The sequence below is a fragment of the Meleagris gallopavo genome, chromosome 3 (genome assembly GCF_000146605.3).
Source record: "Meleagris gallopavo isolate NT-WF06-2002-E0010 breed Aviagen turkey brand Nicholas breeding stock chromosome 3, Turkey_5.1, whole genome shotgun sequence".
NCBI lineage: Eukaryota > Metazoa > Chordata > Aves > Galliformes > Phasianidae > Meleagris > Meleagris gallopavo.
In genome coordinates, this window is record NC_015013.2 from 11,498,051 (window position 1) to 11,514,069 (window position 16,019).

General features: G+C 37.1%; 1 protein-coding gene and 1 long non-coding RNA gene across 4 annotated transcripts in view; one reads left to right on the forward strand and one right to left on the reverse strand.

The window, feature by feature from the left end:
• FARS2 (phenylalanyl-tRNA synthetase 2, mitochondrial) overlaps nucleotides 1-16,019 on the reverse strand; it is a 235,153-nt gene that overhangs the window by 167,547 nt on the left and 51,587 nt on the right. For all 3 annotated transcript variants that reach the window (XM_031552760.1, XM_010708401.3, XM_010708402.3), the window contains 2 exons: nucleotides 13,392-14,015; nucleotides 4,852-5,011 (listed from right to left, as the gene is read on the reverse strand). In XM_031552760.1, the coding sequence (XP_031408620.1) occupies nucleotides 4,852-5,011; nucleotides 13,392-13,997 (766 nt within the window). In that variant the 5' untranslated portion in view covers nucleotides 13,998-14,015. The remainder of the gene's footprint in view (nucleotides 1-4,851; nucleotides 5,012-13,391; nucleotides 14,016-16,019) is intronic.
• Nucleotides 9,956-12,479, forward strand: LOC104910117. The gene is made up of 3 exons (XR_792800.3): nucleotides 9,956-10,023; nucleotides 11,429-11,520; nucleotides 12,205-12,479. It is a non-coding gene; the product is annotated as an uncharacterized LOC104910117 (long non-coding RNA).

Below are 16,019 nucleotides of genomic sequence, written 5' to 3' on the forward strand. Positions count from 1 at the left end.
TTCCGAATTAAAACATTTGCTGTAGCCTCAAGAATTAGATTTTCTTTGATCATTTCTGAAACGTTAAATTGGTCTACAGAAACAGTTACAACAAAAGCAGGTATGTGTAGCCTAAAGTGACAGTCACAAAGTATTTTTCTAGAGGTAATGAACTTCCAAATGGAGAGGCAGAACACATTTGGAAGAACAAATACAGTAAGACCTCCAAATTTTCTTCCCTCTCCTAAGAATCAACATCAGGATTCAGACTGATTTGAATCTTCTTTGATAATTTTATGCAGAATTCAGAAAATTGAAAATATTAGCAATTATACCATTCATAACTGCACTGTGACTTACAGCCATCGCTTCACTGCTTTTTTTATCCGTGTAACAATAAAAACACTACACAGATGTAAATTGAAGTGTATACAACCATATGATACGTGGAAAACATTTTTTAAATTCCCCTAACTTTATACAAATGTTTTTAATCCCAGGGCTGTAGAAGCCATCATTCACCATAAAGCACCGTACACAAAATATTTTCATTTAATTTGCAAAATTTGCAACTGCAGCAAGAATTACATTGAATATTTAAATAGTTTGATGTTCAGAAACAGCATTCTGACTGTAGTTTTTTTAATCTAATTACTTCAAAATGAAGCTCAGGAAAAAAAAAAAAGCATTTATCTGCTCTTCATTTTTAATTAAAATAAATTTTAAACGGAAGTTTATTTTGAGTTTTAAGGCAGATAAGTACTTTTCTTAAGGGACATTTGTTTTAAACGTAAACAAGCAAAAAAGAACAAACAAACTGAATATAGCAAAACAAATTCAAAGGAAGAAACAGCTCTCACCTTCATTTTGCTCTCTAAATTAACAGTTAAGCCTCATATGACACAATAATTTTATCCATATATTAGCCAGGACAGCTGGTAGTACCTCTTTTTTTTTTTTTCCTCCAGTCTTCTTTGAGCGTCCTGGCTCTGGAAGACTTTACTGAAGAGCAGAGGGCTCAGTAACATTGAGCCTTTCCACAGAGCATCACAGAATAAATGGTTACATTTATTACTTAGACACAAAATATTGCCTTGCTGTTCAACATATTCCCAAGGAATACAGGACATTGCTTGCACTCAGCAAATTAAAACACTAAAGGCTTATAAAGGATTACAAAGATTAGGCTTTCTGTAGTACTAGATAATTTACTTGATAAGGCCTGATTTGTTTCTTCATATAAAGATAATGGCTATCTTAGAAAAAATGATCTTTTGTAAACATTTTGGGAGGCCAAGAGATGCATATCTGACTTAAAAACCCAGAGGGGTATTTAAACAGGTACAAAACAGAATCTAACCAGATTCCAATCACTAGATAAATACTCATCAGTTTAATCAGTTCAAGGAATGATCTACATTAACTTAGTCCACAGCCTCATGGTGTCCATGGGACTCCTTCCACTGGGCACATATCTGTTAGCAATCTAAGTGTTGCATCTCCAATGAGGAAGGAAAAAATTAATAGTTATTGTAATTGCTGAGTACTAAGTAAGAAATTGGTCCTGGCTTGCACTTACAACTAATGGTTGTTATTAAACTAAGAAAGTATCTGTTAGTGCTAGCCTAATTGAGTCTCCTAGTGAAAAAGTCTTAACCAAAGGCACTAAAAAAGAGAACAACCAACCCATGAAAGCAGGGTATTTTCTCATTCCATAGTGTGGTATTTTCCCATAGCAAAGAGGAGCTGGCTGCTCACAAATTTATGTTAGCTCATGTTTTCCAGAAGTCATCAGCCAGACTGTTACGTCATCAATGATTTCTTTCCACAACTCTTTGCATTCATAGATGTCAATGCAACCTACAGAGATATCAGTACAACAGAGTGCAAGAGATGAGCAATGCATTAGACTTGAATGACATTTGGTGGCTGCCCCATGAGAGCTAAAAATGACAGAACTATTAATCAAGATATGACATTACTTATCAATTCAGCCTTCTCTTACAGATACCTAGGAATTTGTTACATAAATAAGAAAATAATAAACCACAGAAGAAAGAAAACTTCAGTGAGGAAAATTTAATTAAATATAAGATGATTTGAATATGTTTAGGGACTATATGTTGGTTGAACACCTAAAAATCAGTATGATCAACTTTGAACTCAAATCACTTTACAACTGAACTTGGCCAGGCAACTGACCTTCACTACAGAACTGCTTTACACAACCTCCTCTGCTCAATTCGTCTGGTCCCACCCAGCAGGATAAAAGCAACACTCATAAAGGCTGTTCTTCTCACAGAAATTGGATGAACATCTGAGAACCACTTATAAACTCCCTGGATTATTTTTTTGTTTGTTTGTTTAAATTTTAATGGAGATTTGCTCTCCCCTTTAGACCAAACCATTTCTTGGAAAAACAGAAACTTCCCTCATATGATAAAAATGAGAGCAACAGCTTGCTAGTTTACACTTGTTCATTCCAATACACGTGGAATTTGCAGCAAACACTGAAAAGAATACAAAACTGCTGAACAGCAAAAGTTTAAGCAAAAACAGAGAACTGGTTTGGAAATGGGTACTCAAAAACTAGTATACTTGAGAAATATAATAAGACACACCTTTATTTAATAATTGGAACGTAACCTGGACTTAGTGCCTATAAATAAGGAAGGCTTGTTTGGAGACATCATTGTCAAAAGCAGCCTTGACTACAGTGACAGTAAGATCACAGACTTAAGATCTTAATGGTCAAGAAGAGGTCAAGAAAGAATATAAAAATAAAAATAAAAAAAAGATGGTGAAACATTAAAAAGCTTGGTTAAACAGTAAGGTATATAGTGTGTCCAAATGCAAAGAAGTAGTATATGAGAGATGGAAAAGAGAAGAGACTTCCAGAAAAGGTAAACCAATATTGCCTGGGAACACACAGATGCTGCTAGGAAGGCAAAGGCCCATCTGGAGCTCAAACTGGCTTGAGATGTCAAGAATAACAAGGAAGCATCTGTATTTAAGTCAGTAACAAGCAGAAATACAAGAAGAAAAGGCTGTGATACTCTATGCTTTTTACTTTGGTCTTCACAGGTAAAGTTAGCCTCCAAACCTCTACACCAAGAAGCAGTTACAAAGAAATTGAAAAACTAAGAGGGTTGAGTTAGGGCCCAATCACACAAATTAAACATATATATGTTAATGGGACATTATGGGATGTATCAGAGAGCAATGAGACAAAATTAATTAAAATATTCTGTAAAATAAAAAAAATGAAATGAAAATTTAAAGACAGCTATCAAAAGATAACTTTAATTATATGTGTCTCGGGCCACTTGCACTGAACCCATCTTGTATGTCTAATACCTAGCATGAAGCTTGCTTCTTTGAGTATTACTTTCCTGTTCTTATTGATGGCTCAGAAAATCAAGAAAGTGAAGGAGAGAGAGCTTCACATTTACACAAATGAGGGGAAAAAAGAGACATAATCATATTTAAATCACTACCTATATGTCTTGCTTTTGTGTTTCCAGAAAAATATTGTGTATATGAAGGCACCTACTTTCAGACTCTAAGTTCACAATCATTTGTTTTTAATGTATTTCTAGCTATTATGTGGATGGTAGACAAATAAGTAATAACCAACAGACTGAAGCTTAAAGTGCAGCATCTGTCAACAGCCAGAGAAGGATATCATTACAGTTTCAGATATCACTAATAAAACCTAAAAATTGCCACTTCAACAACATCTTCAGCATCCGAGGTTCATCTAAAAATACAGTTCTTCCTATTACTCACTTTAATCCTAATTTTGTATGCATCAAAAGGCTGCTTTTAAGCAAAATATGACTACAAGAAAAACTGATCTTGGGAACCTAAAACAATTATGTGCAGGTGGGATTAAACAAAAACTGGTAGAAGTCTCCCTTGCTGTAAGCTGTACTTTAGGATATCAGAAGAATATTCAAAGAGTCATAGACAAGACTTGCTACCATCATCAATCTACTCTTGGAACTACTGCTCTAAATTCAGTGGGCATCTTAAAAGAGCTTTGAAAGCAGCCAGTGTTCTCCACGCATTCTAATACTATTCAGTATTTCTTCAACAGAAAAATGAATCAGTTTAGAAGAGCAGCCTCTTTGCCAGGAAATAGCATTTGGGCAGCAATTTTAACTCATGGCATTTATAAATTCAGCAGCTACTGAAACCAAAAGCAGGTATTTCTGAGGAGAGGATATTTCATTCTTACACCCTGAAATTCATTACCCTTCCTCAGTCCACACTTAGTACCAAACAATTATTTTTCAGCTGACAGGATCTCCGTAACAAGGCAGCACATACACATACATATGTCTCCTGTCAAGCTCCTTGCTGTCACGTGAGAGCCTGTAGATGGCTCAATTGTGTCCCTACCTGTTCTCACCCTCGTTATGGTCTTGACTCACTGGCATAACCAAAACTAACTAACTAAAACCTCTTCACGAACACTTGGCTCACAGTTTTGTGTGTGTCAGTCTTCAGGAAAACTAAGAGATGGGTATGCATGGTCTGCTGAGCTGTGTTCAGTAGTTTTATAAGTTACACATATAAAAGTACTGAAGACCATGTAAAATACAGCTGAAAGGCCAATCGAAACCCAGATACTCCAACATTAAAACACTCATTGATGGAACTCTGATGAAACTTAAGATGAAAATGTAAATAAATAATACGAATGAAGCCTCCTAAAATTACTACTGTGCTATCATTAAGACACATGGCTGTTTCAGAATGTCAACATCACCCCTAGGTTTCTTGTTTTCATTATACAGCAAAATCTCTATGAAAAGTATGGCCGTCTACAGATATCAGAAGAGCAGGAAGAAAGTGCAAAGAACCTACCATCACCAAAGATGTGAGTCATGAGCTTTGTGAGCACTTGTTTCAGATTGAACTCCACCAGCCTCACTGCCTCCATGGTATGACATTCTTGTTTGTGTGCAGTGCGATGCCCTTGCTCAAACAACTGGAAGCCTTCACCATCTTTAATATTGGAGAATAACTAGAACAAAAACACAATAGAGTTTGGCATCAATGACCTCTCGAAACGAAAAAAGGAAATGAACATCTACTGATTTAAGGGGAATCTTACCTGCCAAGCCTGCACCATGGAAAACAAATGTAAGGAATGTAAGGAAAATTCCGATCACTAAACACTCTGACACATAATTATCACAGGAACAGAAATATTCAAGTAAGATTTCTTTTATTCCAATAATATGATTAGCTATAGGAAAAATATAATTTATAAAGAAAATAGAAAAGTTATCATGCAAAACAAAGCACACCATATAGTATATGCTAATTTTAACCCAGCAACTACAACATGCAATGGCATTAATCACAACTTCAACATTTTTTAAAATTAAGTTAATGACCTAAAATAAATACTCCCCTTCCTTCCCACCAACCCTCCCTCCCCCCCAATCATATTTTATAAAAGTTGTAATCAAACTAACTTCCAAAAACATATTTATAGTTTAATAAGACCAGAAGCTGCCAACATTTGATTACCCTTCAGTACAGTTTACTTGTATAAGGACTACCATCTTCCTGCATTTTCCCACATATGGCACCCATCATATAGGAATTTTGCTGATGGGGCACTGAAGAATTCATGGTTTTGCTGTGAGGTTTCCAAATTACAAAGCACACAGGCAGGTGATCCTCCATATTGGAGATGTACCAACTTGTCCTTCATGCAGAGGCTGCTTCCCACTACATCTGTTGCAAGTTGAAGACTTCTGATTTCCTGTACAACCTCCTACATTTCTGTACGGGAAGTCCCAGGCAGATAGATACTGGTCATTCTAAATGCTCTCAAAGAGACCAATAAAACACTCTCACTACGACACATCTTCAGACATTCTGTGCCTCACTGAGACAAGCAGACAGTTTTACATAGCAGAGGATTTTGCTGGAAATCCTTACAGCTACATAGCTCTCAATTCTGGAGAGTAGGGAAATCTAATTGTGAAAGTGCCTCCAGTGTCCTTTTCTACCCCTCCTCATCCACCTTCCACATTAAATCTATTACACATAGAAGGGAAAAAAAATAAGACTCACATTGAGATTTTCTGTACATTGCATCTGCAAGCGTTGCACTAGCTCTTATTCAAGAGTTGCCATGAACTGCATCTTAACAATCCATGGATGTGCACAGAAGTTTTAGCTGCAGCTTGACTTCTTCAGTGCATGAAATGCTTGTAAAAAGTACAAATGAACCTCTAGTAGTTTACAAATGCTGGCCACAATTAAATGACTAATTTATAGTACATTTTACACACACAATGCATGCAGAAGGAGCTTGAGCACAGTACAGAAAGTAGCAGCCAAATGGATATAGGGACTTTATAAAAAAAAAAATAAACACAACCCATCAGCAGCATTTAACTTCATACTGCTAGTCAGGAGAATCGACTGGCAGATTGAGAAAACACTTTCAATTTAATCTCCTTAGTGCACTGCAAAAAATGCAAATTATGAAGCAAAAAGAGAAATACATACTGAAACAATTAGTCATCAGCCTAACAATAATGTCTTTACTAATCAAAAGGCCACAGTCTGACAGAACTAGGCATTCTGCTGTTAAATGGCACACTCTTTATTCAAGTGCTCACCTGAAAGATTAAGGCCTCTTCCTCCATACTGACATTACATCTACAGAGTCTGGACGATGCAGATGACACCTACCCTACAATTAATTTATTATCAGCAGGGCAGATTGACCATCAACCATCTGGCTTTGAACACCAGGAGTTATTCTCAAAAGTCTGTGTAGCCCAGGATTTGTCGTAAGCTTCTGTGGTAGTCAATGGAGAGAAACTGGCTCCCCTGTGGCCATTTGGCACGGTCATGTTGGACTCTTGCTCTGAGCTGTACACTATAGGCAGCTTTTTTCTTTTTCTTTTTTTCATACGGATTAAAGAGACTATCCTCTATAAACTCTGGAGAACAGAGGAAACTATAGGATGTTAGAAGTTGCAAAGTTAGCTCAATGATTAATTGCTGCATGGAGAGATGGTGCATAGATAGGGGCAGGGGTACTTTGGGCATCAGTATCAAACCATGTCAGGTCCCACAGGCTATGGGAGCACAGCCCTTGTGGAGCTGGTCACCTACGGGTCTCAGTAACAAAATGGCCACCCTCCAGCCAGGTGCCAGCCTCACTGCAGTGTTGTCCATAAAGGCTCTGTCAATTCCTCAAGTTGACAGAGTGATAGTGAGGAAAGAAAGATACCTTACGGCTGTTTTACTATTTATTCCATTCACAGATATCAGTATGTCAAGATACACAGTTTAAAACTGGTAGAGTGGTTTCACCGTTATGATCACCAACTGTACTCAGTATATGTCATGGATTAAAAATACTCCTACGTTTTTATACACATAAAGCCAGGAAGGTCAAAGTTTAAACAAAATGATTATGTACAATCGCTCTTTTTGATGGCAGTTCTTCCCAAGTTTTCCACAAATGGAAAAAAAAAATCTATTAATCTTGGGGGGGGAAAAAAAATGGCACATTGAAGATTTCACTACTTCACATACATTTATTCCGCAGAAAATACAATATTCTACTGAATTCAACATGATCAATTACTATCACTACCAGAAGAGAACTTTCATGTAAACATCCAGTAAGTACCTATGTTTCTGTCTATTGCAAGGACAAGTTCTTTCTTTGTAAGTGCTCAAAAAATGAGTATTGTGTCATCATGCAGAAGTTTTAAAAAAGAGAAAAAAAATAGTTACCAGTACAATAGCTATAGTGTAGTAATACTATAGCATAACAGTTACCAGTAGTTTATCACCATATCTGACTGATGCTCCATTACAAAGAAGGCAGCATAAAAGAATCAAAGTGACCTTACCATCTGGCATGAACTTTGTTCTTACTCATGTCAGGACAGCTCATAATAAGAATAAAATTTAGTAACATGTAGAGCCTGGAACAAAGAAAAATGAAGCTATGCTCCTTTGTAAGTACTTTACTTATTTCTCAGCATGGCATGGAGTACAGAAGTCACATGTATGATTTCAACAAAGACCCCAGCATTTCTCCAGTTGCTCAACAGCCTTCAAATCTCACACCACTTCACTACCTGCACATGTAGGGTTCGGGAAAAGAATAAGTTCCTCTTTGCAGGAAGCTGGCACTTATATTAGGTTTCAGATCCAGAAGGTCTGTGATACACTTTGGCTTTAAACAATGAAGTTATTTATTACTCCTATCAGCCATGCATGCTCCAGTATTAAGATAATGAATACATCATGCTCACATACTCACCTCTATGAACAAAGCTGCATTGATGACCAGTGAGGATCTGCATGTGGCAACAGTCCTCCTTGCCAAACATAATACAATATGACTCTCTGGTCCTGATGAATATCTCTATAAATAAGCAAATGGCTGCACTCTAAATCCACTTAGAAATAGCAAAACATTACCACAACATCTTTAATGTGCTGTAACAATCAGCTGAAGGATTAGGAATGATGAAGATGATGCCATCTGAAGATACTTCATCAAAAATAAAACTTATTGTCAGCTCCAATCAGTCTCCAATACGATGAAATGCATAAATCTGCACCCCAATCCAGATAGATAGCTTCCTGTGTCAGAGAGAGATACAGGCCACAGCTGCACAATAGGATACTCTTTGCAACAAACCAAGCACTGATTTGGGGAGAGAATGGTGAAAATCACTTTGAGCAACAAGCCTGCAGAGTGGTCTCCTTAATTTCAGGATCCTTCAGTTTTCAGTCCTCCAATTATGTGACATGTTTCAGTGAGACTCCCAGCTCCATAAGCTGATGCATCCAACCCTCTCGAGTACCCACGTCTGGATATGTTTAAGATATAGGCCCAGTAACTGCTGACACACAATCCTTGCATCAGGAATTGTCACAAGCATGGATTCACGTAGGGACACACCTTGGAAATGCCCATCCTGATGTGAATTTTGTCACCTATAGAAGAGATGAATGGAACTCCACCTTATAACAGCATAATCTCAAAGACGCCAGGAAATGTAAAATTTCCTCTGATTCACAAATTCTATTACACAATAGGAGGCAAACGGCCTTCCTCAAAGAAGCTAACACACCAACCCAAGATCCTGCCATCTGGCAACGGTTACCAACTCCTCACACAATCCTTAGCCCTTGCCAGCTGATTCACTGAGGAGCACTGTCCAAATCTCTATATAGTGGGTTGATCCCTGGAATGCAATAAATTTATTTGAATTCCTTTGCGTGTGAGGAGGAGAAAAAAAAAAAGGGCAGGTTTCATTTGATAAAACACCAGACCAGAAACACAGTGTCCAGAGCTGCAGTAACACTACAGAGAAGACAAACCAAAAGATACAGTCCTGTCAGTCTTGCCAGTGAAAAGCAAAACCTGGCATGGCACGCAGTGATTAAGTAATGAACTAAACAAACAAACAAACAAGCAAATAAAAGACAAAGAAAAAAGAGGACAAGATGTACTTCGATCACCTATTCACACCTACCCCAAAGCATGAAGAACAGGACACAAAGTATAAAGCCAAGATACAGAAATATAAAATGATCAGAAAGAAGAATAAGTTTATACGAAAAAGAGAAGCACCTACATTTGCGTTACCTAGGACAAGAGTCTTAATGTTTCAGGTTGTAAATGCTATAAAGCTACAAGATGGAAATGCTTTGTTGCAACGACACAGAACTGCAAAATCAGAAGGAATTCACAGATGCCAACTGCCTTTGCTTTGCAGTTACTCTTTTTTTAACCAAATTTATACTTTTTTCATTGCACCTTGTATGGGAACTGCTGAATCACGGCCTGATTGACCACCTGAGGCAAGCAATGACTCAGCCAGGGAGCACAGGTGAATTGCCTTCACCTGTGCTGCCGGAAGGGCTGGAGCCTGGCTCCACCTCTCCTAGACCCCATTTAAGGGCTGATTGCCACTGAGGAAGGACTTCTTTCTGGGGATTGGTTGGCATGGAGAATATTGTGAGCCTACAACATTGGTAAGCATTTTCCATTTATTATCTTCCTGTTGCAATAATCTTACTTAGTCTAACTTTCCTGGATATTTCTTAATTATAGCATCTATTTATTCATTGATTATACACTCCTTAACAAAAAAATGTTTTTAGAAGAAATGGCAAAATTTCAATAAAGAATAAATAGATATCCACTTCTTTTTCCTAGTTTCCCTATTGATAGTTTTCAGATGCTAGCATGATCAGATGAACTGATGAGAGCATTATTTTCCCATGTGAACAATCTGATATTGGCCTCCATTGGAATGAGCTTAGTAAATTAGAATAGCAATTCTTAAGTTTTCACATCTGTTCCCATGAAAATTTATGTATAATTCAATACAGACTATAAAATACTTTATAAAGCCTTCTACCAACATGTAAACAAAACTTGTTCTCAACTGAATGTTTTGTGGCTGCCATTGGGTTTATATTGGCTCCCTCTGGTGGTGAATATGTGTGAAGTGTAATTTAGGTTTTTTTTCCTTTCCATAAACTAAGTAAAGAACTGCACCGAAGACCACTGCATAGCACAGAAATCACTTCATTTCAGTTCCATGCAGGAAATTCTGACAAGTCAAATCTGACTGCAGAAGTACCAATATTGTCAATCCAAAGGACTTATAAAAACAAGTTGTATACCATCAAAGGAGAGAAACCTATGTGCCCTTTAAGAGGATAAATACAGACCTAGCCTTGGTGTTGATTTTTCACCTCAATACCAATAAGAGCTACCAAAGATTTCAAAGGGCAGAAGTTCTTAACCCAATCCTGACTACAGAACTTGAAAAGAAGAGACTCTTCTACATCTTACTTATCCTGCCTCAAATTTTAGCTGTGGATGAACTGACCTTTTTTGTCATTCCCAATCTGAGATGAGATGGTAAATTTCTCTCAATTCAAACCCCTCAAAAATCATTCTAGATTTGAGTTCTTTCACCACTTCTCTCTTTCCCATCCTCCCCCATTATGTGCTTGCTTCCACTGATGAAAAAACAAATGATAAATGTATACACATCAAAAGTACAAAGTAGAGCAGTAAACCAACCACAGCACATAGAATGAAATTCATCTAGGGCTTACAGCTAAGAGCTAGTAGTTTTTTATCTTTAGTTGCCTATCTTCTTATCCTCAGCACTGTGAAAATTTCCTCACTAGAGACTGCAAGTGTGGTTATGAATGAGAAGACTGAGATGAAGGCAGCAGGTCCTGACATTCACATGTTTCTGTTCAGTACGTTATAATTCAAACATGAGTATAAATAACTGAATATAAAAATAGAGTAATATTTTTCTCATGTAGTGCTACCTGCATTTAATCATGGTTGTTTTGTTTTCCACTCAGACAGTTCCTTTTAGAATTATTTAAATGTCTGCATTATTTTGAACAGGCAACAAGAATATAAAACACAGAACCAATCTCCAGCGAAATTTCAGAATTACACACTCATTTTTTTTCCAGAAGGCTCTTGGGATGATACCTGTAAGTAGTTTTACATATTGCAAAGCTCTACCACTATTCAATCTGCAACTGAAGCAAAAGGGATGCTTTAGATCATCCTGGAGTTTAGAATTAATGCCTGTTGCCCGACAAACAAAAAATTTACACACTGTGCTGTGCCACACTTTCTTTTTTTTTTTATTCTTAGAAAGTTGACAGGAAGGACTTCCACTCTTGAGAGACAGACACATTCTCCACTTTTAACTTTGAATTTATCAACTACTAACATCCTCCAATAACATCTCAATCATTCTCGTGGGGGGGAGGAAGAGAAGGAGAAACAATCTGTAATGCAATGGATCAGATAGTTATACATCCTGTATTACTAACTAACTAGGTAATGTCAGTAATGTTTCTGTAAATTCCTTCCCATTTATTAAATCCTATTATTATTTCTATTATTAAATATGTGCAAAAAGCAGAAATATCCTTTCCTGAGGGCCAGAATTTCTTAAGAAGCACATTCTTCAACAATAATGTCAATAATTACATCAACCATGCCAACATTTGTAGAAATTCCGAGTGTAGATGCTATAATTTTGTGACAGATAAGATCTGGATGTTTGAACTCCTGATGAAGTGAAAAACATGGCATGAACATAAAATGTTTAAAAACCAGCATTTTCATAGCGTATTGTCCATTTTCCATCCTATATATCCTTGCAGGCCTATGAGAAAGAACAGCAAACAAATTTTGAATAAAACTGCAAGATGTCCATTTCCCAATGACCAAAGAAGTGGTTACAAGCTGTTCTCAATATCATACAGTGCCCAAGCCATCTCCAGATACAAGTAACTTTTTCAAGGTGCAAAAGGAAGTGATGGCATGGGGTGGGAAACACCAGTGAAGACAGCATGAACCTTTCCCACCAGCAAGAAAAGGAGTCTACTGTAATTTCCCTAGTTTATCCTCAAGCATCCAACAAACCCATCAGGCTTTCCTGCCAAGCTCCTGTCACCCATTGGCAATCACATTAAGAACAGTCAACATCTCAGTATTAGAATAAGCTAGTTTTAGTTATATAAATGGGAATTTGGCAGTATTGCTACAAGCATGCACAAACTATATGAATTAATTACTGTTTGGAAAGCAAACTAGCTTATATACACTGCTCATCAATGATAACCATAGAATGCCTAATGACATTCATGCATCTGCAGAACATGAAAGTTGTGCCAATAAAATACAAACTTAGAAGTCTTGGACGTCTACCTAGCACTCTTTAGCTGATGTCTCTGGACTCCTTTAGTTTACTGTATGTGTACTGCAAACGCATAGCTGCTGGCTGCAATAGATGAATCCTTCAAAACAGATTTGGGATCAAATAAAGGATGGAACAATTCATTACAAAAAAAAACATTCATTTACAGAAGCTTGGAGCTATTAAAATATTAAAAGAAAAAAGACTAAAGAATAAAAACTTCATTCTGGATATAGCTACAACAGCTCACATCCACAAGTCCTTCAAGTATTAATACGACAAAGTCTGAGATGAAATGACTTTATTGGAAGGGACTTTTGATAGAACGAGAATTGAAATGTGCACATTGTTAGCTGAGCAAGCTTTCTGCTTTCAGATACTGTTTTATTTTGTTAGCTTTCAATAATATCATCCTGGCTTTCCATATTTTTCTGAGGAAGCTTACCCACTTGTTATCAAATTCCACTTTTTCACCTATATTTTTCCCAAATTAGTAGTGTTACTACATGACCAATCACTTGATCCTTATCAACATACTGTATAACAAGTGTGTTGCGATAACTTGTTTACGTGCGTGCACTTTCCTCATAGCAAATACACAATCATGCAACTTACCCCAAATCTCCTTCAGTTCAACTAAAGAATTCCTACCTCGTGACAGGAGAAGAGCCGAACTCCTTCCATCTGATGAAAGACTGGGTAGTGGGTGCTGTCAATTGTATCACGGCGGTAAACATCTCCCACTGCCAGAAAGGCATCCAGACCGGAGTGTATCAAGTCCCACTGGTGAGCTGATGTGTGTGCTCTTAACATGTGACCACGATTCAAGTAATAGTTATCCTCCTTTCTTCTGCTGACATGGTCCCGTGGGACGAGTAACTTATCAAAATTCTGCTGCACTGTAACCACTGGCGAAAGACCATCGTAGACAGAAAAGAGTGGATTCCCACGGCGGCCTGTATATTGCTTGTAAAAGTGGTCCTTCACCTGCTCCTTGATTAGCCACAAAGGGTGATGCTTTTTGTTATGCAAGTTCTTCCCCACTTTGGAAAGAATCTTCTCTGTGACATTGCTGTAGTCATCCTGAGGGTAAGATTTACCAAACAGTTCCACAGCATTTGAGCAGGGTACGCTGGCAGCAAAATCTGAAGGTACAGACTGCCTTGAATGGGTGGGAATTCCTCTTACTTTTATTTTTGGTGGTAATGCTGTTTTAGAATACTTGGCTACTCTCATGAATTTCCAGAGCATTGCCATTGCAAATTCTCTTATAACCTAAAAGAGAAGACAAAAATCAGAACAAAATTAAAGTTTGTATCTCCAGTCTTGTTGCAGAAACTGTTAGCACCTCACAGATAAATGAAATCCAAATGTCTGTTTGATTAATATGATGAAGTTCCCATTGCAGACTACTGTTTTGACTTTGGAGGAGAAATAACCTTATGATGAAATTTCAGGTAGGATATCTTGTTCAATTATCAGTCTTCTGCACGACTGCATCAGCATTAATGACACTAGACCTAGTCTTAATCTCATTCCAGACACTGTAACACTTTACAAATGAGGAAACATTGCATTAAAAAGTGTTTTTTTCTTTCTGTTAAAATATTAGGCAATAACAGACTACTGAACATGAGAAGCTCAGAAATGTTGCAACGCTATTCAGTGGACAGAGACACGCTTATGAAAAAAGCCCTGGCATTAACATATTGTATTGTTTTTATTGCTTACACCATTGTACTGGATGAAGGCTTGATAGTTATCAGGAAGGTCAATGAAATGATATGATTCTGCAGGATGTGTCTATCTACCAAAGTACCATCTTTACACTGGTACTATCCACTATCTACTCTGTTTAGAAACAGACTGTCTTTACACTTCATGCATAAACAAGGATGACTTCGTAGTGTTTGAAGAGATAATTCTGTAAACAAAGAGGATCACAATGCCTTCAGGCACACAAAATGTGTAAGCCCATTCCAAGATGTAAAACCACTTGAAGATCAATAGTTGGGCTTCACAAATATTGGCAGAGATTCCAGTAAAATACTTTAGCATTACAAACTGCTTATTGCAAAACGGGAAAACAGAGGCATTAGAAGTGACTGGGGCAAGGCACCTGCTCCAAACAACAAAATAATCTATGTTTCTCTATGAATCAAGGATTCCAGGGCCACAGGTTTCTGGGCCAAAGAATTTCCTGAGAAAGTTTTCTTAAAAAAATGGGAAGAAAGGACACAAGAATTGAATAAACAACGATCTTCAGGGGATAGCTTTTCATCTTTACAATAGCATTATAGAACACACAAGGTATGGTTGTTTTTTTATACACTTAAGCTCCAAAAACATAGATTAGAACAGGAATGTTTTAGAATACACAGCCCCTCAAAATCAGGTAACAGCTCTGTTTATATCTGGTTTCCATTCCTCTGGTCTGTATGATGTCTGCAGATTTATTTTCTGAAGCAATTGTAACTCACTATATCAAAATAAAGACAAGCTAGATAGTCATGGCACAGTAGGATTACTCACTTCAGTTCTTGGCCACTTCTGTTAAGGTTCTCCCATAGATCAATTCACACACACACATAACAGAAAGCCCTCTGACACAGACTAAGCGATGGGCAGCATTATGTTTCGAAAAGAGAGGCTCCATTTTCCCCAAACATACGTTCTCCTTCATGGAAAGCGAGTTCTCATTTTCAAACAGCTGCTTGAAATATCCAGTTCTAGTCAGATAATGTATTCAGTTTCCCTTAAGTAAATATCACCATCTGCCCATACATTTATTTCTCTAAAAAATTCAATTCAAAACTTGTACATAACTGTAATATAAGAACCCTCATGACTTTATCATGAATCTCGTGATGTTTGCTTCCTTCCTAAATGCCATTCCGTTGAGAATCACAAGTTTAACGTTCACGTAAACAGTTCTTCTCAGGATTACAGCATTATGGAAAAAAAATAGAACATAACAAGTGCTTGAAAAAAAAAAATGGTATTTGTTTGTTTATTTTTTATTTTTAGATGCATGATTTCTAAGGGAGACTCTTCTTAACATTTTCATTTGCTATTCAGCCTCTGATAGTTCTGAAATGTTAATTTTTCAGATCCTGTGATACATTCTTGTCACAATCATATACGGGGAGGAGAATGGATTAGGTTACTTCAGAATTATTATCCTAACATTATGCTTATGCCTGAACTGCCTTACCATCTGCCCTTGTCCTAATCTAAAGAAAATCTACTGTGAGCAATAGTAAAAAAAAATAACAAAAA